Source organism: Silurus aristotelis (assembly GCF_946808225.1).
Source record: "Silurus aristotelis genome assembly, chromosome: 25".
Lineage (NCBI taxonomy): Eukaryota > Metazoa > Chordata > Actinopteri > Siluriformes > Siluridae > Silurus > Silurus aristotelis.
Genome location: NC_139598.1, coordinates 3,361,259 through 3,384,286, shown reverse-complemented (window position 1 = coordinate 3,384,286; position 23,028 = coordinate 3,361,259). Strand labels below are relative to the sequence as shown.

The following is a 23,028-nucleotide window of genomic DNA, read 5'->3' as shown; positions in this document are numbered from 1 at the left end:
GACATTTACCAATGTTTAAACTATTCTCAGCTAATGGAAGTAGAACTTGATGTGGTCTACATGCTGTTGTAGTCCATTCAGGTTGTGCATTTTGGAAATGCTTTTCTCCTCACCATGATTGTAAAGAGTGGTTATTTGAAAAAACTGTCAGGTTGGACCAGTCGAGTGGTGATGGAAAGATCAGATAATTTGATTGATTTGGTTCTTTGAATCTCACGTATCGAAGTGAACAAATCGTTCTTGAGTCATTTAGTTAATTTTGTTTCTTTAATCCTTAAATCGCCTTTCTAGCGTCTATGGGAGTCACGTGACAAAAACACAAACAACTCGGACAATAGGACTAATAAGATGAACTACTCAATTCTGATTCCTGTGTAATGCGTTTCATAGTGTATATATGAGGCACGTGATAAAAGAACATAACCTGCTCATACGCATCCAGTAGAAAATGAACGAATCGTTTATGAATGACATGATCATAAACATGTTCGTCACTACAATCAAGCTTTTCACCTCTGGCATCTCTCATCAACAAGGCATGATGTTGGATCTGAACATTAACTGAAGCGCTTGTCCAACTATATATGACTATAATGGCATTATTGACACTTGAATTGATTTGCATTTGCATATTTGTATGCATTCTGCAACATGACTGGTTGATTAAATAATTGCGTCAACAGCCTGCTGGCGTTTTCTATTAAATGGCATGACGACTGTTTGTTCTATTATTTTTATTTGTGTATGTTTCACCATCCAGCAGCGCCAGCTCTTTAAACCTACCGCTTGGATTACCTCATTTGTAAGTCACTTTGAATAAAGTTTCATGCCAATTTTTCCTGTGTTTTTTGTGTGATTGTAGCAAGTCTTGTGTTGTTCTACCTCAAAATCACCAACTGCTCACATGCTAAAACAGTTTGAACTAAGAGCATGTGTACGCTACACTCACCACACCTTGCTATGCTTGCTATGTTGTTTTTTTAGCACATTCTTTCCCCTGAGTGACTTTAGTCCCATTGAAGAAGCAGCTCATATGGAGGCACTATATGGGCCCTGAGAGAAATAGAAAACAACCATTCAAGCACTGTATTACTTCCTCAAGGCCTGAAAGCTTCTTTCATGGACTGTTTATGTAAGAACACTAATATATTTCCATTGTCATGCCAGAATTTAAAATCCATTTTTGATCTGTGAGCATGGTGATATTGGCGTCTTATAAACAGGTTATAAACACATTCATTTCACAAGCTTTCATGGCCAGAGTGAATATATAACTTATTCTATGATAAATTGATACCTAATTGCAAAAAGAGTCCCGTTCAGGGGCAAAGGTCAATCTTGGAGAAGATTGCGTAAATGACAGCATTTATTATAATTGTAGGGTGTGGAAATTAATTCCAATCGCATGCGAGGCATAAAAGTTAGGTCTAACAAATCTAACAAATTTAGAAAAGACGATTGCATGTCCTTCTTAAATGATTGATTCCAATTGGTCAGAAGGTGTTGATGAATTTCTTATAATAACTCGCATACAGATTTGAAGTACTTGTAATCGCTGGCATGGTAAAGTTTTCTGTGAGATATATTTATTAAGCATTTCTGGATGTAGTTTACATTGTCAGCACGTTGTAACAGTTTGAGGTGATGCTGTAACTTTCTCAAATAGGAAAAGAGCATTTTGTCTGGTGGAAATGTAACTTGTCAATCCTACAGTACCTTGTATCTCAGACACACCACAGCATCAAAAGTAACTAAAAAACAATAAAAGTTGAAATCTTTGTTCTTTAATAAATAGCATTTGCAATCCGTGGACAACTGCTGTAGTATAAGAGGCATAAAACACTTCAGAATTTGTACTAATAAGAAATGAATGCGGTACCAATCCACAGTTTTACACTACAGATACATCACACTTCTCTGTCTGTAGTTCCCATAACAGCTATTACTATATATTATTTGTTCTTTTTCCTCTAATATACTCACTAATATACAATAATGTCTTAAACCTTAAAGATGTTCAGGTTACAGTATGTTCTGATTCTACAGAAAAAGTCGATAATAAGATCTTAGGGTTTAATTAAGGAGATGGATGAGAACCTTGGGTTTGGGAGAAATAGGTTTGGAAGGGACGTCAGGTCTGATAAAATGTCAACACACTCCCGTTTTGCTAATAGTGTGAGGTGGTTGAGCAACATGTACAGCCTTTACACTGTTTAATGTAACTCAGGGTGTGATCTTACAGCTCCAGGGTCTCATTACTGAGCTTTGATTACTGTCTATGATAATTTTCTCTTTGTGCTCTTTGTGTCTGCAAGGATTTTTCTCTACCTTCCCAAAGATGCTAATTGGCAGTGGTCATTATGATCACATTTTATAAGATGGTTTTGGTCCGGGCTCCACCTCTAATGTACATTATAACTTGCTTGCTACCTGACTGTGTTCACCTGTTTTGTGTCATTTTTAATTGTTTATTATTTACTCCTCATTATCTGTTTGTAAATTTACACACCTTCATACAGGCAAACTATCATCATGGAGCTTCCTCAAACCTCTATTGTATCTGCACTCAACATTTATCACGCACAATCTACTTGAATTAAAATCACAGGCCTGACCCTCATGTGTGCGATTTCAGATTTTGTATATACAATACACTTGACTTATTATGCAATAATACTGCGTGTGTGTGTGTGTCTATTAAACAATCCTCTTTCTGATGCCAAAATAAATCCTTATACAACCACTGTGAATAAATATAGTGCTGAATTAACATATATAGTGTTTGTGTGTGAGAACATTGATGGAATATCGTGGCTGTTAACACCCTTTGATGCATATCAATGTTTATGAGGCAATTTAACCTTTGTGCCTTTGCATGAAATAAACTCTTTTTTTTTAAAACCACACTCTCCCTGCAAAGAAAATGGACGAGTTTATTCACGTCCACAATGATCAGTTCTCGTGATATTTATTCATTTTTACTTAATGGGAAAATTTCAGAAATGAACTCTTTATTCCACCCAGAGGATATTATGTTTTTTTTCTCAAGGACAATAATGGAAATGAGGACCTGAAAGACTGGTGTGCTAGTGCTGGGTGTGGATTAACAGCCATTCTGACTTGTATTTCCACTTGGTTGCTTGGGCTTCATGTTAAGTCTCTTGAGTTACTCATAGCAGCCTATGTTAAAAAAAAGGAATCACTGGATCAAAGCGATGGCGTTTAATGGAAATCTCGGCAAACACGGTAAGAATGAGGAGTGTGAAGGGGTCTCAGAGGAGCTCACGTGTAAGAACGATTTGCTCAGTGGGGGGAGTGGAATGATCAGATTTTAATGTTTACAGTTAAAGTATCTGAGTGCAAGAGCGAAAGAGACGATTATGAAGGTCTAATCTGATGTTATGAATAGTGTATAACACTTATCCTTGTTACTGGTTAATTTATTGTGTTTATTTGCTCTATAGTAAGTGATAAAGTCCACAGCACAGCATACTTTTTGTCTATTTATAGTTACATTTGATTTTAGGGAACAAAATCATTAGGCATTTGAAATATTTTTTTTTAAATAAATTAAATTAAATTAAATTAATAAATATTAATTTATATATATATATATATATATATATATATATATATATATATATATATATAAAAAATTTTTATATACAAAATTTTACACATTTTTTACATATATACATACATAAACACATAAACAGCACTGCTGGACTGAAATACAAAATATAGAAACATGATTACAACTAAATAACCAAGCAGAGACGACATTACACACTGGCCAGTGAAAGAGCTTGAGATAACAGTGTATTAATTGTCCGGTTGGTTAAAAAAACCATATATATATATATTTATTGTATAAAAAAAATAAAAAAACCAAATAATAATTTATGATCGTTTGCATGATCGTTTAGTTGGGTCTAGTTGTGTTACAACACTTATGTGTTGTCATGGTCGTATTTGTCTTTGTCTTCAAATAATATACCCATATGCAATGTTTTTTTAACCAACCGGACAATTAATACACTGTTATCTCAAGCTCTTTCACTGGCCAGTGTGTAATGTCGTCTCTGCTTGGTTATTTAGTTGTAATCATGTTTCCATATTTTGTATTTCAGTCCAGCAGTGCTGTTTATGTTCTGTATGTAAATTGTGCACAACAAATTTCTGAACTGCGCAGGCGCACTTGGCCTATAGAGATAATTGTGATTTTGATTTCAGCGGGTTGAGAGGTGTAATGTTTTCATTTCACCGACAGATGGCAACCTAATTTAATAGAATAAAAAAAATAAAGCACAGGTCACACGCTTTAAAAACACAGACACTAATGATAAGTAAAATAAACTTTAGACTAATTGTTTAAAACACGTGTCTTTTGTGGAGTTTCTATTGCAATAAAAGTGTCTAAGGTTGTTTTAGTAGAGAACTGAGGCAGAGTTCACGTGTTAGTGAGTCGGTAGGGGGATTTTTTGCGCGCGTGTGTGTGTGTGTGTGTGTGTGTGTGTGTGTGTGTGAGAGAGAGATTTGGAACACGCCCCACACTTGAGGTTAAAACGTCATGGGTTTCCAGTGTCATCATATTCTGCAGAAAAAATCTATGTAAGCTTTTATCCAGCGAGTGTGTAGAGAGACAGAGGTGGGAACACTGGACCATGTCGGGGGAAAAGGGGCTTGAAAATAACACGCAGGAAGCAGATAAAGCTGGCATGAAAAACGGGAATTTTGGAGGTGGGTGAAGGTGTCATATATCTGCTCCGGTTCTGATTCGGTTCGGAGTGAAGTATTGCTCTGTGTGTGTGTGTGTGTGTGTGTGTGTGTGTGTGTGTGTGTGTGTGTGTGTGTGTGTGTGTGTGTGTGTGTGTGTGTGTGTGTGTTTTTACACTCAAGAGTTTACTTACATCATGTTATAACGTAGGTGACTTTTTTCCACGTTGACTGTCAGGTAAAATGGCATGACTTTCTTTTCTTTTTTTTTTTTTTTTATTTTCTTTTGTTTTTTTTTATTTTCTCGATAAATGATTTAAGTCACATGAACTCATGTGATCCACACGCTTTAACCGGATTATTGTTATTTGTGTTGGTTAATATCATTTCAGTATCATTTCAATGACTTTTATTAAGTTTTCTCTCTATAAAAACGTTACCGTTCCCATGCGCCGGTAACTGCCTTGAAACGTTTCAAGTATCTACTCAGCTTCCGTTTTTTTTCCGCGACTCATTTGCATATAAGTCCAGCTCCTCCAATCACAGCTCATAAATAAAAACTCGATACGGTCAACATTCCGCCCCGAGATTAATTTGCATATTGATTGATTTCTTCCAATCACAGCTCACTTACGACTCAATTCGCTAAAACAGTTGTTCTGTGTTGTCAGACATAATTTGCATATCCATCGCTAATTACAACTCATTAGGGCTTAACTGCTTTATATATTAGGTAGAAGTCCAACTTCCGGGTTTCTCAGCCTGAAAAAAATTTGTATAACCATTAAACTCTTCACAACTTAGGACACAATTTGCTCCATATATTTAGTATCTGTGCAACTGTTTCCATCCCCAAACTTATTTTGCATATCAATTAAGCTTCTTCACAATTCACAAAGACTCAATTTGCTAAATAACTGTTCAATGAGGGTAAAATTTATGAAAAAGAAAAAACAATATGAATGGTGTTACTAGCAAACAAGGGCACTATTTCGAATATGATGTGTTTAGAGAATTTTGTTGCAGTGTATTCCAATAATTGCTTCCTGGTTTGTAAGATTATATTTCCTGCATGATGGATATATACTCTAAGAACATGTTTTCGTATGAAAATCACCATGTAAATAACGCTAACACTGAGACTTTGTTGTCTGGTAGGGCATGTGTTACAGCCTATAAATTGGCATTTACAATTGCAGGCTTGTTTATGAATCGTTACTGATCTTTTCACTCAATTTACTGGTACTTGCGTTACGTAAACTCGGTGTGGTTTGGTGAAAAAAGTAGACTCTTGCACTTTTGCAGATTGCCACAATCCGAGGCTTGTTATTTGGTAGGTCAACAATCTCAGGCAGGATTTCGAAGGCTATCATGAACAATAATATGATTCAAACATTAAATTTCTCTCTCAGCTTTCGGGTGTGTCGAAAAACACGTGTTTTCTTACTTGTGTACCTTTGCTTTCAGTGATAGAAATGTGCAGAACTTTACTCATATCATTTGGGAAATCCTCGAACAGGGCAACAGAGCAAATTTAAACATGAAGCCTGTCTTCATAGGCAAAAAAAAGAAGAGTCAAGTCTTGTAGATGCAGCACTCCAGTCAGTCTCTACTTGCATAAGAGCTTCCCTGTTCACATTCCACACCTTATTAAAAGCAGAAAACAGGACAGCTCAGGACTCGTCAGGTTTAAATAACCTCCTTGTGCTGAAAGGTTGTAGTAACAGGAACTATACAAAGCAGAATGGTTTCTCCTGAAGGCATAAAAATGTTAGAAAAACAATAACACCCACTGTCACAGACCAGCAGATGATACGAGTCTGTTGTCACTTCCAGCTGCAGCCACAGGCTCCATATGGTGTACACATGCACAACAGAATTCATGTCAGTTATTATGACCTGCAGTTATTTTGCTGTCTCAGTATGCACATGTTCAGGCACAAATGACATCCAAGTGATTCTCACCAAGCCTGAAGGTTAGGGAGAGTTAATTTTGAGCCAACTTTCAAACCAAATTGAGTGCCAGGAAAAGCAATACAGTCACCACTGCAGAATAGAAGATTATAAAGACCATAAAAGAGGTTCATTCTATTTAAATGCTCTATGCATTTCATGACATCTGTTTGTTAATTTCTTTCGTTATGAAATACTTTATAACTACTATTTTATTATTTCCCAGCTCTTTAAATTGTTTTTGTGGTTCTTCCACAAGCAGAGGAATTCTTGCCTCTGTGTTTCTGTTCTGCATTTGGGTTATATTCTCAGAGCACTGCATACCTCCTCATGCTCATTAATAGCCTCAGTGGCTGGAGTGTGTTAAAATCCCTGCAATGTTGTTGTTGTCTACACCCCTGAGCTGGAGGACCGTCACATGTTTGAAGTCTTACTACACACACGCCTCTATATCAGCGATCCATATCCAAATCCTTCACTCAGCTGTAACAACATGATTACTGAGGCATTTCATCCTAATAGGGGACACGACCATAAGTCGAGAATGCAGGAGAAACAAAAGGGAATGGCATAGTATAGTGTAGTATAGTGTAGCATTGTATAGAACATTATAGTATAGTATAATATATTATATAATATTATAGTTAATACTATACTATACCATACTATTCTATAATAGTATAGTATGGTATAGAATAGTGCAGTATAGTATAGTGCAGTACAATACTAAAATATACTATACCATACTATACTATAATAGTATAGTATGGTATACTATTGTTTAGTATATAACAGTACACTATAATACAGTACAGTACACTATTTTATGGTATGGTACTGTATAGTATGATTATATTATTGTATAGTATAGTATTGTATAGTATTGTTTACTATAGTTTAGTATAGAATAGTATAGTATAGTACATTATTTTACGGTATGGTACTGTATAGTATGATTATATTATTGTATAGTATAGTATTGCATTGTATAGTATTGTATAGTATTGTTTAGTATAGTATAGTATAGTATAGTATAGTATAGTATAGTATAGTATAGTATAGTACACTCTTTTATGGTATGGTACTGTATAGTATGTTTATATTATTGTAATTTAGTATAGTATAGTATAGTATAGTATAGTATAGTATAGTATAGTATAGTATAGTATAGTACAGTCTTTTATGGTACAGTACTGTATAGTATGATTATATTATTGTATAGTGTGACACACACACACACACACACACACACACACACACACACACACACACATACACACACACACACACACACACACACACACACACACACACACACACGGTAAAGTGGTAGCTCAGCATTTAAGGCTTAGGATTGTGATTGGAAGGTTGGCGGTTTAAGCCCAGGTATTGCCAAACTGCTACTCTTGGGGCCCTTGAGCAAGGCCCTTAACCCTTTGTTTTCCAGGGGTATTGTATTATCTCTGATCCTGCACTCTGAGTAAAGCTTCAAACCATTGGGGGATATGCAGAGAAAGAATTTGAGTGTAATGTACATGTGACAAGTATAAAGCACCTGTATATTATGGTAATGTATATTATATTGCGGTATTGTATAGTATAATGTTGGATATTGTGTATATATAATATACAATAGATATACATACATATAGTATAATAGTGTGCATGAGAAATTCGGTGAGACTTTACAATAAAACTGCACAGAGAGATGTAATGAATGTAACACCAGATATCCATTGACAGAAAACAATATTTTGTAGTGCTGCCAGATTTTTTTTTCCAAAGGTGTCACACATAAAGATACCATTTCTGCTTGATTTTAATGCTGATTTGATGTATGTTTTGTGTGTCTGTGTATGAACTCAGGCCTTGAGGGGGATGCAAGTCTGCAGTTCCTGACAAAGGGAGGGGATTTGACCAAGGTAAAATCCGAAAAATGGAAGAAGAAGCGCTTCTACAAGCTGATGGATGATGGAGAAACCCTGTGGAAAGAGACGCACAAGGCCTTCAAGAAAGAAAAGTCCTGTAAGCATGACTGCTTTATTTCGATTAGGGAAAAAATCTAATAAAAAATGATGGTAGACAGCTTTCAATAGCTCCTGATAACACCTGATAGCTCCTGATTACACACCTGATAGCTCCTGATAGATTCCAATAATTTCACTCCATCCAAAGTTCCCTGCTGCTTTAGTGTGTGTATATAAAAAGCCAGCATTTTTGGTATTTAGAGGCAATCCACTGGTGGAATTATGCAGCTTTCAATTGTTCTTTATGTGTGTGTGTGTGTGTGTGTGTGTGTGTGTGTGTGTGTGTGTGTGTGTATATATATGTATATGTGTGTTTTGTGGACCTCGGTTAAGTCTCATATCTAATATCTTGAGCAGCCGCCAATGATAACCCTAATCATAGAGTTTTGGACTCATAATTCCACTATTGTTAAAAAAAAACTATTCTATTATCATATCATTACTTGATAAGGCAAGAAGCATTCATTATCCACGAACTCTTCAGTGTGGCATATGGTAATCACGTCCGACCTCAAAGCCAGAGTGGAAAATAATCAACAGCGTTGATAATCTGCAGTACAGGGAGGATATATAACATACGTTTGGGAATCTTTTCCCACACAATAGCTGGCGCCCTTGTCCACCTAAGAACTTCCTTTCCAGCCCTTTATGGTCAAAGGCTCGAATCAAGCTGGTTTATCTGCTGCTTTTCCATCTCACAGCTGGCTCCAGATGTGTGTTTGTGTGTGTGAGTGTGCGTGTGTGTTATTGATATCTACATGGGAAACGTGTGTTCCCTATACTGATAGAGAGTTAAAAAATCCTGAAAATCCAAGAATTCTATACAACTATCTCCCACAACTGTTTCAGCATCTGTTTAAACAAAAGATTAAAACAGCAGAAAGGAAATCGGGACTCTCACAGGCTTTTTCATAACACAGGACATCGTCTTTGTTGTCTTCCAGAGCCGCCGATGCTGTCAAACTGCCCGGTTTTTGCTTCTCACTTCTATAGTTATAATCATTCCTCTTGTGTAACAGCTGAAAGAGAGTCAAAGGCACTTACTCAGAGTAAATACAGCTGACTGCAAAAGTTTGTATACTCTCTAAGTCTCTTTTAGAAAGGCCCAAAAAAAAAAAAGAAAAACAGCGAAACTATTCAATTAAATTCAGTTCCATTTGTATAGCGTTTTTTTAACAATGGACATTGACCCAAAGCTGCTTTACAGAGATCAAATTTTTCATGTTTTAGGTTTTACAGATATTACATCATTATCAGAAGTAATATGAAGTGTATCATTGTGCTATTGCAGGAAAAGAATCAGTGACAGGGAAGTTTGGAACACATTAAAGTTATAGAACAATCCCAAAAGTTGAGTTCATTGAATATACAGCAGTTGATTTTTTTGCTGATTGCTTTCTTTTAATACAACAGCAACTTTCCAAATATATATATATATATATATATATATATATATATATATATATATATATATATATATATATATATATATATATATATATATATATATATATATACACACACACACACACACACACACTTTTTTATTATTATTTTTTTATTATTAATTTATTTATTTTTTATTTATTTATTAATTGTTTTTATATTATTACAGTTTTTCACAGTTGCTTTGATAAAAGCATAAAAGCAAATTCTTGGTGTTCTGAACAAATTACGAATGCTTCGGCGCATTCATTTAATTGATTGTGTACACTTGTCTGCTGTTTCCCACACTATCAATTGTTATCAAAATATATTATGCTCGATCTCACCTGAATAGTATAAACCCACAAAACATCTAAACATCAGATCATTATATGTTATTGAATGCAAAATGGTTAAACCAGTTTTCATAATAAAACTTTTTTGTTGGCTTGAATTTAATTGTGCAGATGACTCGGATTTCACTAATAAAGGCGAGCGTACGGCATAAAGGTCCACTGATGATCTACTTGTTCTCTCAAAGAGGTCTAAGCTGAATATCAAGCAGATGCAAACAAAGTAAAACACAGAATTACAATTAACAACAACCAGGAAATGAACGAACGCTTGAACAGTACAGTAAAAGTGTGAATCCTGTCTGGACTCTTGATTTGTGGTGTTGAAATTCACTGATTACAGACAGAAGAAATTCTGCCTTGTCACAAAAAAATACTGAAACCGTGCGCCGTCAGACTGACAACGTGACTAATCATTTTGCCGATCTTGTCTGTGAACAGTGACAAAAAGACTTGTCATTCTGATGGCAATGAGATGTTCGATGAAACAAATACATTTGAGAGACCAAATAAGGATTTTGAGAAAAGTTTAGGCTTTTGCAAGTAACTTAATGTTGTGGTTTTTGTACAAATTGTTTTGAGAAATGCATGCAAACTGGTTTGCGAATATAAAAAATTGATTTAGGAAAATGCTCCAAAGCAAGTGACAAAAAAAATTCTAATAGCATGACATTTGTACTTGAATGTCACAAAACATGTTTGTTCCTGTTACCACTTAGACATAATAATAATGATAACAATACAAGCTATAAAGCTGTAAACAGTCATTTCCTATCCAGCTTCTCTTTTTTTTGGTAAAATATATATTTTTTCATTGTCTCTTTTGGAGAACTTACTGTTACAAAGCAATTATACTGAATACTCATTCTATTCAGGAGCAAATGTACACTAGCTTGATATACAGATAGAAAGACAGAAGGGAAAAGATAAAAGAAAGTTGCTGTACTTGTCAAATGTACTTTTACGGCATAGTGAAATTCTTTCTTTACATACCCCAGCGATGTTGGGAAGCTGGAGTCAGCATGATACAGTGCCCCTGGAGCACAGAAGGTTAAGGACCTTGCTCAAGGGCTTCAAGAGGGGCATCATTATTAAGTGAATGAACTGTTGTTATCTCAGCAGTAGTGAATTTCCTGTTGATGAAAACCCAATCAAGGCATCAGGATGAATCCGGCAGGTCCAAGAGCAGAAAGGAACAGGATCATCGGTCTCTCAGGACACGTTTAGCTTGATAGAAAGATAAACACACATTATGCTTACTATCACGTAATGGTTTAGGACAGTGTGCCTTGTGCCCACAGTGCATGCAGGCGTTCTGGCAAGACAAGCTATGACAGCTTAGAGAATAAAATGGTGAGCCAGAAGCTTAATATACAGTAAATAAGAGGACTGAAGTAAACACACCCTTGGGGTGACGTTTTGACAACTTTTCTCATCATAACAACAGTCGGAGGATCATTAAAATGTTTCTTGTTCCATAGCAGAGGCAGCGCTCTAGTAATATCTTCGAAACCTACACTATATGAACAAAGGTTTCAGGACACCGAACTTATCCATCTGTATATGGTTCTTTTCCAAATTGTTCTTTGAGGCACACAGTTGTATTGGATATCTTTTAGATGCGGTATCATGAAATTTTCGCTTCACATGAACTAGGAGACCTAAACCTGTTCCAGCATGACAAGGCCCCTGTGCACAAAGCCATGAAGATCCATGAAGATATGTTTTATGTGGACTGGAGTGAAAGAGCTTGAGTGGCCTGCTTTAGAGCTTATTCCTGAACCCTATTGAACACCTCTGGGATGAATGTGTTCTGCATGAGCACAAATCTCTAATAGCACTAACCAAAAATCTAGTGGAACACCTTCCCAGAAGAGTGGAGATTATAACAGGAAATAGGGACTAAATATACCTTGTGGTCAGGGGTCCACAAATCTTTATTCATATAATGAATAAAATGTAAACACACTTGGTAAAAAAGCAATTTCTGATTTTGATTAAGATTTAATTAGATATGAAAGTATGTGAATACGCTAGGATGATTGCCAAAAGAGTCTGAGCAGGAACATCACCTGCACAGGATGTGGTTAGAGAAGGCGTGTGATATTGTGCTCGAACGATGTGTTTGTTAGTCCGCAGAAGGACAGACAGACAGACAGACAGACAGACAGACAGACAGACAGACAGACAGACAGACAGACAGACAGACAGACAGACAGACAGAGCCTAAATTGGCTGATCTATATGGTACAATGGTCAAAGGTTGCACACGGTTTTTTGATCAATGCAAAATAAGACTTATTGCTTGAAGATAATAAAGAATGTTTTTATATAAATTTTATTCATATAAAACTTTTAACAATTGTCCACAAAACAATTTACAGAAATAAATACAAGAACATTCTACACATGGTCATATTTACATTACTAATACTATACTCAACAAGTGAATCAGGTGAATGATTACCTCAAGAGACAATCGAAATTTCTTTCCAGAAGTGAACTATTATGCTTCATCCTACATTACACACTGAAATCAGAAAGCTCTGTCTATTATTCTTGCTCGGTCTGCAACAGGCTGCTCATATAAGATGGAAAGGACATGGCTATGACTGACTTCCTGTATTACTGTCGCTTAAAAACCAAGATTTGTTGCTCTGTCAGCAGCTCCAGGATGAACTCTGAAGAACTCTGATTACTCATCAGTAATATCCAGTGTTGCGTTACGTGAAAACATGGCAGCAAAGTTGTAAATCTGTTGCAGTAATGTTGTGTGCATGTTCCCACAAGTTGAATTTTTGCAGTTTCACTCATGCACATTTTCCTTTGAGAATTTTTCATAGAAACATCTTTGCTAATGTTCCTACAAGTAAAACAGCTGCAGTGCTTCTTGTTCCTCTTCCTACAAGCAGGAATGTTGCAGTAACGTTGTGTATACGTTCCTACACACAAAAGCATTGCAAAAGTTACATCACATTCAGAAAATGGTTATCCCGTAATAATACCCAATACTTTTCTGACTATAGGAACTGTGCCAGCTCATACCTGGGTATGATTTACAGGCTGTTCTGTAATAGCAAAAGTATCCATAAAATCCATAAAAATTAACTGTTAGTACAGAAACGTATCGTTCAGTTATATGTATAAACTTGTCATTAATGTCAGAGCCTGAACTATTATCTGGGCTTCTGTTATCGAAAACAAATACACACCTTTTAAAGCAGGAATTCCACAGATCTGCGTTGTGAATGAAATAATTAACCCTCGACATGTGACAGTTACTAGCCATCATTATGCTGTATGGGGATTTTGAAGGCTAGCCTACGCACTTGTCTACACTCTCATGTCTGTTAGCGTTCAGGTGCAGGTTGAGAATATAAGTTAAGCTATACGCTAAGCTGCAGCAAATCCAGCAAAGCGTTTGTTCAATTGAGGAAGTTCTTGTTTTCAGGTTCGCCTTTGTTATCTTTCTGTAAGAGCAAAGGTCACCAGTGTCAATATGATTTATCATATTATCATATATCAATAGAAAATAATCTCAGTCCTCGAAAATCACCCTGCCTATTAAGCGATTTTTCAAATAACAAAACATGGTTTTGTAAAGTTAGCAAGATTTCACAACACTCCAAAGCATGTCCAGAGAAATAGTATGCTAAAGCCATTGTGGCTAATACTATAGAATGTGTGCTATTGGAATTGTAGTGGTTCACGATACCGTTTCAGTTTTATGTAGATAAAAACACTATTTGAACAAGTTTGTGGACACCTGATCATAAAATTGGTACGTGCTTTTGGAACCTTCACTCCTCTGGGAAGATGTTCGGAATGTGTTTTTTTGGCGATCTGTGTGAGATTCAATCAGACACAAGGGTGTTAGTAAATTAAGGTATTTATGTAGGTAAAGTGAGGAGGCCTGGGGTACCATCAGCGTTCAAATTCCTCCCAAAGGTGTTTAATAGGGTTTAGAGATCTATAGCAGGCTAGGCAAGATCATCCACTTTAACCCACATAAAGCATACCTTCATTGAGCTGACTTTGTGCACAGGGGCATTGTCATGTTGGAAAAGGTTCAGGTCTCTGAGATCAACTAAAGCAAAAATTACATGCTACCGCATCCAAAGACGTCCTATACAACAGTGATTCTCTAAGTTTGTTGTATCAGACCCCACATATGGCTGGAAAAGTTACTTGTAATCAAATTCAAATTTTCAAATTAAAGTTTTATATGAATGTGTGTGACAAATAAAATTATAATTTGAGTTTGATTTGAATTTGATTGAATTTGTAACATATACGGGGGGTGGTGGCTCCAGCGGTTAAGACGCTGGGTTGCCGATCGGAAGGTCTGGGGTTCAAGCCCCGGTATCGCCAAGCTGCCACTCTTGGGCCCTTGAGCAAGGCCCTTAACCCTCTATGCTCCCGGGGTCCCTTACGAGGGAAATATCAAGGTCCGTGACGTCGGAGTGACGTGGGGCCGCCTTCCCGTGGGCTCACCACCTGCAGGAGGGATGTGAGGGACGGTGCTGTGAGGATTGGGCAGCAGTCGAAGGCGGGGGCCTGCTTAGACTGCTGCCCCCGCGACCCGAATTACGGATAAGCGGGTGAAAATGAATGAATGAATGAATGTAACATATATCATATAGTGTATATTGACTGTAACTCTAACTGCAAGTGATTAGTATGATTCAGTTTTGTCAAAGTGTGTTTTTACACAAAACTGCAGAAAAAATATCATTTCTATTCATATGCAAATTCTCAAATTTACTTTACTGTTAAAACGGTTTAGTGAACAGATCATTGTGAAATAGTAAAGCAAGCATCCAATCGCGTGCTCTGGGTTACTTTGGGGTTGATTATAAGGTCGGTGTTTCAAGCCCCGGTATCGCCAAGCTGCCACTCTTGGGGCCCCTCAGTAATGCCCTTAACCCTCATTTCTCCAGAGGGTGCTGTATTGTGGCTGACACTGTGCTCTGACCCCAGGCTTTAACATTGCTGGGATATGCACAGACATGTGACAAGTATAAAGCACCTTTTTTCAGTTTTACCATTTAATCGCATTATATAAACTTTCCCTCTTCTTATCTTTGCTTTCAGGAATCTCTGTCCTGCCTGGGTCCAGTCTTTCACAATACCCAAATGCTGAATCGTTATTCCTGTGTGTTTTAGTTGTTAGCATGCTGTTAGATATTGTGGTTTATGCAAATTGTTTGTTTCTAAAATGTCTGTGCCATGAGACTATGATGAGTTTGAGGTTGAGAAGAGGTTATGTCCCAAGGTGTTCTCTATAACATGTGTCCTCTGGGATAGTCTCCAGTCTTCCAAAAGATGAATGCTTTTTCTTATATTGTTTCCTCTTCATTATCCTCATCTGTTCTAACAGTATGATAAAAGAGTCACGATCGATTTGACCAAATCTCTGCTCTTTTTCCCACAGTCTCCATTGACGACATCGATTCGGTGCGTCTCGGGCGTCAGTCCGAAGGCCTGCAGAAGTTCACCGACAGCATGATAGAGAATCAGTGCTTTTCCATCATCTTCAAAGGCAAACGGAAGAATCTCGACCTGATCGCTAGCAGCAAAGAGGACGCCAAGAAGTGGGTGACGGGGCTGGAGAAGGTCATCACCAACATGCGCAACCTCAATACACAGCAGAAAACTGAGCAGTATCCTTTTCAAAGACTTGGTTTGGATTGGTTTGGTAGAAAACCTGAGCAAAACAAAAGCTGCTTAAACCCTGAAACATCTTGTAGAATCTGCAAATGTACTCGTAATCTGCATTACTGTGTGAAATGTTGCGGCCTTACATCAGACTCACAGCTGGATCATCAGCTGCATGCGCAAAGCGGACAAAAACAACGACAACATGATGACCCTGAAGGAGGTGAAGAGCTTCCTACGCCAAATCAACATCGAGGTGGATGACATGTACGCTGCCATGCTGTTTAAGGTACTGTACAAAGCAGCTGTTATTTTTAAGGAGGCCGAACTTCTTCTCCAGCCCGTGTGTTTGATATAAACAGTTCTGTTAGCTGTCTAAATAATATTTTATTTTAATTTGAAGGGGCGGATCGCTGCGGGTGGAAGCTGCAGTGAATTTGGTTTATTTAGTGTTATTGGTTTTCACTGAGGTTCTGATGTCATATCAGAGTTAATGTATTTGTATGTCATTTATTTCTGTTGTTTCTTGTTCGGGGTCAGTTGATAGCAGTACTTATTCTTTAAACAGATGCAGAAGATGCATAAAAATATTTTGGGGGTCAGAACGAAAGGTTTGAGCTGTAAAATAAATGTATTAGCATTAACACAGCTCACATATAAATGAAACAACAATCTGTTTTTGACGTGAAACAACAACAAGGTTGTACGAGATATTAGAATTAGAAAAGAAATTTTTTTGAACAGAAGACTTTCCGGTGTTGTCTGCAGGGGGTTACAAAATCTTTTGTTGTGTGTGTGTGGTTGTGCCAATGCCATAGGATTGGCTGTGTCCCAGGCGTCTCATTTTATTTTGTTTGGTTTTATTTTCATATTCATAAAGACCATAACAATAAACACTAATATAATAATAAAAACTATTTTTCGATGGAGTTTATTATAATTATTTTTTTATATCTCAGTTGAGAAAGGACCTCATGAACAAATGTGTGTTGCTTTAAAGGATTTCATTTCGCCTGTTTTATATTTATTTGAAGTTTTTTTTTTTATTTTTATAAAAATTCTAATTTTCATATATCTGAATTTTATATCGCATTTCGATCCCATGTACTGTTCTTGTTTCATCCAAGGTAAGAACAGCAATTATGAGGATTATTTTATAGTAAAAATATGTAATTACTTAAAATCTGAGAGGAATAATAAAAACATTTATATTCATAGCGCACGTTTATAAATTATTGCCGTTAAAATTAATTTTTGTTAAAGGGCGTTAATTTTGACATCCCTATATATTTATATATATATATATATATATATATATATATATATATATATATATATATATATATATATATATATATATATGAAACAACTCAGTGATATCAGCACTGTACAAAGTTTTCTCCAGAGCTGATAGAAATCACTTGTCATGCCAATCAGTTGTCTTGTACACAAAAGGTTCACATAACTGGTTTCTGTGACTCAGCGTGGAAAAGTAGTTGGTGTGTAATTTAAGATGGCCACATCAAGCCAGTCATAAACATGACCAAACTTCTCAATCCTAAAAGTGGGTTGTAACATTAAACACACACCTTGGAGTAATTCTTTGTTGATGCAACTGACTACTGGTCAAGGATACGGATGGTGTGTGATGAGGAAAAAAAAAGACAGGGAGTTTCTTCTGTGAAATTTGCAGGCTCATTCAACACAACAAAACAAGTTGTGAGTGAGTCAGCCGAGGTGTGGCCTGAGTCTGGGCTTGGCCTGTTTGACTGAAACTCCAAAGCAGTCTTTATAAAGCAATGCTGGAGAATTAGATACGATTTGGAAAAGTTCTTCTGGAACCCCTTGTGTATTTCAGTCTAACAAACAAACAGTAGAAATGAGGTTTGTATATATTTTGCAGGACTTGTGTTGGTGTGGTATAAGTGTTTATAGTGCTGGTAAATATAAAGTCTAATGAAAAATCTGCTCATACCACATTCATACCATGTGATAAGCTAATTAATGACGACAGGGTGGTGTGATGCCAAGCACTTACTGTACACCCATGTTGGCCTGCTTTCACTTTATATTACCCAAAATGCTGCATAACTGACTGAGTCCTCACCTCACCTCCATCAGCATCCGACATTACTAACAGCCTTGTATCTGAATGAACTTTACACAAATCTCCACAAAATCTAGTGGAACATCTTCCCAGAAGAGTGGATGCTGTTATAACAGCAAATGGTTCTAAATGTGGAATGGGATTTTTAGAATGCATGCAGAAATCTTACACTCAGGTGTCCATGAACATTCGTCCATCAGTATTAAAACACTGCTTCTTTCCTTTCAAACGGACGGAAATGATTAAATGTTGTTTTTTTTTTCAATTTATTTTTGTTTGATGTGTTTATTTATTGTTGTTGGCCTTCTCTGACGTTAAGGTAGAGTTACGCAGGGTTTTTCCTGTTTATTTCTAAATAGGGAATCTGTTGATATCGGTGTTTATGCATTAAACAGATGCTGCTCAGTACACAGAGTGGTGTAGGAGAAAGAGCCATTGTTTTTAAAATGACCTGTTTCTTGTAAACGGTTGTCATATGGCATATCATTTGTTTCAGTTTTTTTTGTTGTTCTCCTTTTAGAAATGCGACACATCAAAGTCAGGAACTCTGGAGGGAGAAGAGATTAAGCAATTCTATGACCTGCTAACGCAGCGTGAGGAAATTAACGTCATTTATGGAAAGTACGCTACAACCAGTGGTCAGATAAGTTCAGCCGATCTGCTCAGATTCCTGCAGAAGGAGCAGAGAGAGGCAGCGTCTCAGGAGGATGCGATGAAGCTTATCGACAAATACGAGCCCGATCTTATAGGTAACACCTCTGTCACCAATGCTGGGTGTCACCAATGCTGGGATGTTCAAAAATCCGGTAAACACTTAAAAGTCCTGTGATTATCTTTTTATTATTTGTATTAAAGCTAAGCAGAACAAGCGCATGACCAAAGATGGCTTCCTGAGGTACCTGACCCATGTGGAAGGGCTGATTCTCAACCCTGCCCACATTAATATCTACCAGGACATGACACAACCCATCAATCATTACTTCATCTCCTCCTCTCATAACACCTACCTGATGGAGGACCAGCTCAAAGGGCCGAGCAGTATCGAGGCCTACATCAGGTCTGTTCATGTTCTCACTTCCTAAGCACAAATAAAAGCTTTATACAACAACTATTCATGTATAAACTCAAGGAAATGAAAGTGCTCAATATGTCAGCTATACACATTACATATTATTTTTAATGGAGGTATAAATAAAAGAAGCAAGGAATAAAACAGTGGAGTGTCCTGTTCTAGGTAAATCCTCAGTGCCAGGCTGGTGGGATGTGGTCAGCACGTACCAAAGAGGTGTTCTTGTTGTAGTTCTACAATGATTACAATTTATATATATATATATATATATATATATATATATATATATATATATATATATATATATATATATATATATATATATTCATTCATTCATTCATTCTCTCCCGCTTATCCGTAATTCGGGTCGCGGGGGCAGCAGTCTAAGCAGACCCCCGCCTTCGACTGCTGCCCAATCCTCACAGCACCGTCCCTCACGGTCCCTCCTGTAGGTGGTGAGCCCACAGGAAGTATATATATATATATATATATGTATAGTATAATAGAAACAAAAACTGAAGCGAAGAAAAATTAAGACACAAATAACCAAACAAAATTTTTAAAAAATTATTTTTAAAAATAAAGTGATATGTAAATGTAAAATACATATAAACAAGAGTATATAGAACATTAATAAAGAAACAACAAATAATTGTAAAATAATTAAATAAAAAACATGAAAATGAATAAATGAATGAAATGGGTTTATAAATGTCCAATAACATTTATTTCTTCTCAGTGTTGTTCTTTTCTTTCTGGACACAAACAGAAACAGCTCTTCAGGTGTTGTTAAAATACAATAAAAGTCCTTTTTTATTATTAATGCATGACCACAGTTGATGGCAAAACATTCTTTAATCAATTAATTTCCTATTGCCAAATGAGCATCAGGTCATAATGTAAGTTCTTTTTTTCACATTGATTTAGCTCATAAACTCGCTATAAGATGCTGAGGTGTGTTTGTAATAGAAAAAGGCTGAAAATGTTATTGAAGCTGATTGTTGTAGACATAGTAGTTGTGACGTTGTTATGTGGACATTCTCAGAGCGTTGGAGAAGGGCTGCCGCTGTGTGGAGCTGGACTGCTGGGACGGGCCCAACGGAGAGCCAATTATCTACCACGGCCACACACTCACGTCTAAGGTGCTCTTTAAGGACGTCATCAAGGCTATCAAAGACTACGCTTTTAAAGTAAGTAAAGGCATGCAGAACTATATATATATATATATATATATATATAATTATTTTTTTTATTTATTATTTTTTTTATTTCAAAGATCTCATCTGTGGTATTATTCTGGATTATAGCTCATTTTTTTTTAAATATTTATTCATGTTAGTAAAATTAAATCATTCAAATAAAAATACATAAGTAAAAAAGAATTATAATTACTCATAATTCATCATTTAAAATATAATATAAAAATCATATAAAAGCATATAATGCATATAAAAAATAAAAACAAACAAATACAATAATAAAAAATAAACTAAAAATAAAATGGAATTAAATGTGTAAAAAAGTGAAATAAAAGGGAACATCAATACAAACTAGAAAGATTAAATGCTAATAAAACTAAATGAAAACGAAGGTTAAGAAATAAAATAAATTACAATTAGTTAAAAACATAAAATGTAAGCAAAAAAATTGAATTTGTTATGGTAAAATATTTACACCGATCAGGTATAACATTATGAGTGGTGAAGTGAAGAACACTGATTATCTCTTCATCATGGCACCTGTGGGTGAATATATTTATTAGGCAGCAAGTGAACATTTTGTCTTCAAAGTTGACATGTTAAAAGCAGGAAAAATGGGCGAGCGTAAGGATTTGAGCGAGTTTGACCAGGGCCCAATTGTCACGGCTAGACGTCTGGCTCAGAGCATCTCCAAAACTGCAGCTCTTGTGGGATGTTCCTGGTCTGCAGTGATAAGAATCTATCAAAAGTGGTCCAAGGAAGGAACAGTGGTGAACCGGCTACAGGGTCGTGGGCGGCCAATGCACGTGGGGAGCGAATACTGATCCGTGTGGTCCGATCCAACAGATGAGCTCCTGTAGCTCAAACTGCTGAAGAAGTTCATGCTGTTTATGCTCAATTGGTCAGAACTATTTTACCAGCATAAGGGGGACCAAAACAATATCAGGCAGGGGGTCATAATGTTATGCCTGATCGGTGGCCATAATGTTATTCCTGGTTGGTGTATTTTTAAGGTTTCTTAATGTCAAGGTGTTGGAGCCGGTTATAGACAGAAAAAACATATTAAACCGAGTAACATCCAGCTCATTTTTCCAGATGTGTTTAAGATCCTCAAATAGGTGACTAAGAGGAATCAGACGTACTTCATGGCTTTCAATGTTCTTTTCTCCTGGCAGACATCTGATTATCCAGTAATCCTGTCTTTGGAGAACCACTGCTCACTGGAACAACAGAAACTCATGGCTCAATACATGACCTCCATCCTGGGCAGCGCTCTTCTCACACGGCCTCTGGGGAAAGAGGTTCCCACCTGCTTGCCGTCTCCTGAGGTCAGCCATATTCAGTCACGGTTACGAAAAAGTTTATTCGAAAGGTGCGGAGAAATCTCTCTCCAAAAAATGACATGAAGATCTAATTAAACTTTTTTAGTGAAATCAAAACTAGAGAATTTAGCAAAGCTGATGAAAACTGGGAATGTAGAAAGAGGAAGGAAAATCACAATAGATTACAGGTTAATGTTATTTTTAACATAGCACTTTTGATTGGTCAGACCATGTTGATTATTTTAAGTATTAAGTACAAATTTTACACTGAAATATTCCTCAAAATTGAAAGTTTACCCCTCAGATTTTGCCCCAGTTTCTCATCTCAGCTAAGTATTCACTTCAGAGTAGCGGAATGGCATGTTTTTTTTGGAAATGTATTGAAGTAAATGTTTTCCAGAATGAAATGAATCTGATAAACTACAGATACATGAAAAATGTACCTTTTTACTGTCCATCACTGCCTGGCAGTTTTATGATTATATGACAAAAAGGCAATGTTTTTGTCTTAATAACTTAAAGAGAGAGAAATCTTGAGACTCGTAACAGGAACATATATACATAGAATAACAATATATACACAGAACAACGTAACAAAAACTAGTTTCATGGACATTCCAGGGCATTAAAAGTAACTCTAAATAGATCAAAAGTATGTCATCACTCAAATTTTATATAAAATTATAATCGCTGGCGAGTTTCTGTGGGTAAACGTGGAATAAAGCACACCAGGACATGGTGTTATAGGAAAAATATCTTTTTGTTTGCACCATTTCCTCATTAGCTCACCCGTTTTTGATCATTTTTCTGTCACAGCATCCACGAATGTGCAAAAGTCATTGCACTCTTGACTATAAATCTCTGATACACACTTGCATGTTTGTTTGGTTTTAGTGTTGGGGTTTTGGTTTGTAAATCAGAAGCCAAACGCTTTACTGTGGCTGAATTCCTACTGTCCTCAGATGACTTCCTCTTTATTTTTTTAAACTTCCTATTCCTGGAAATTCCCATAATGCTTAGTGGAAGCAATGATTCAGGATTAGTAGGGCTGTTGTTTAAGTGATACAGTAAACAAAGTGGGTAAACAGCTCGATGTTTGGTGATGGTTAAAATATTTATTTCTTCTATTTATTAATATTATTATTATTATTATTATTATTATTATTTTTATTATTATGCTCAATGTGAGACTGGGTAGT

The 23,028-nt window shown here is 36.3% G+C and overlaps 1 protein-coding gene across 2 annotated transcripts in view; it reads left to right on the top strand.

Annotated features, from left to right (window-relative positions):
* The first annotated feature begins 3,085 nt into the window (after positions 1-3,085).
* The window catches only part of plcd1a (phospholipase C, delta 1a), a 28,961-nt gene continuing 9,018 nt past the window's right edge, over positions 3,086-23,028 (top strand). The window contains exons 1-8 of one of the 2 annotated variants that reach the window (XM_083530164.1): positions 3,086-3,246; positions 8,536-8,694; positions 15,909-16,137; positions 16,292-16,421; positions 18,760-18,988; positions 19,095-19,296; positions 20,354-20,498; positions 21,683-21,835. In XM_083530164.1, coding sequence (XP_083386290.1) covers positions 3,183-3,246; positions 8,536-8,694; positions 15,909-16,137; positions 16,292-16,421; positions 18,760-18,988; positions 19,095-19,296; positions 20,354-20,498; positions 21,683-21,835 — 1,311 coding nt within the window. In that variant the 5' untranslated portion in view covers positions 3,086-3,182. Of the gene's footprint in view, positions 3,247-4,557; positions 4,741-8,535; positions 8,695-15,908; positions 16,138-16,291; positions 16,422-18,759; positions 18,989-19,094; positions 19,297-20,353; positions 20,499-21,682; positions 21,836-23,028 lie in introns of those variants that run through there. The other variant, XM_083530163.1, reaches the window with a different exon arrangement.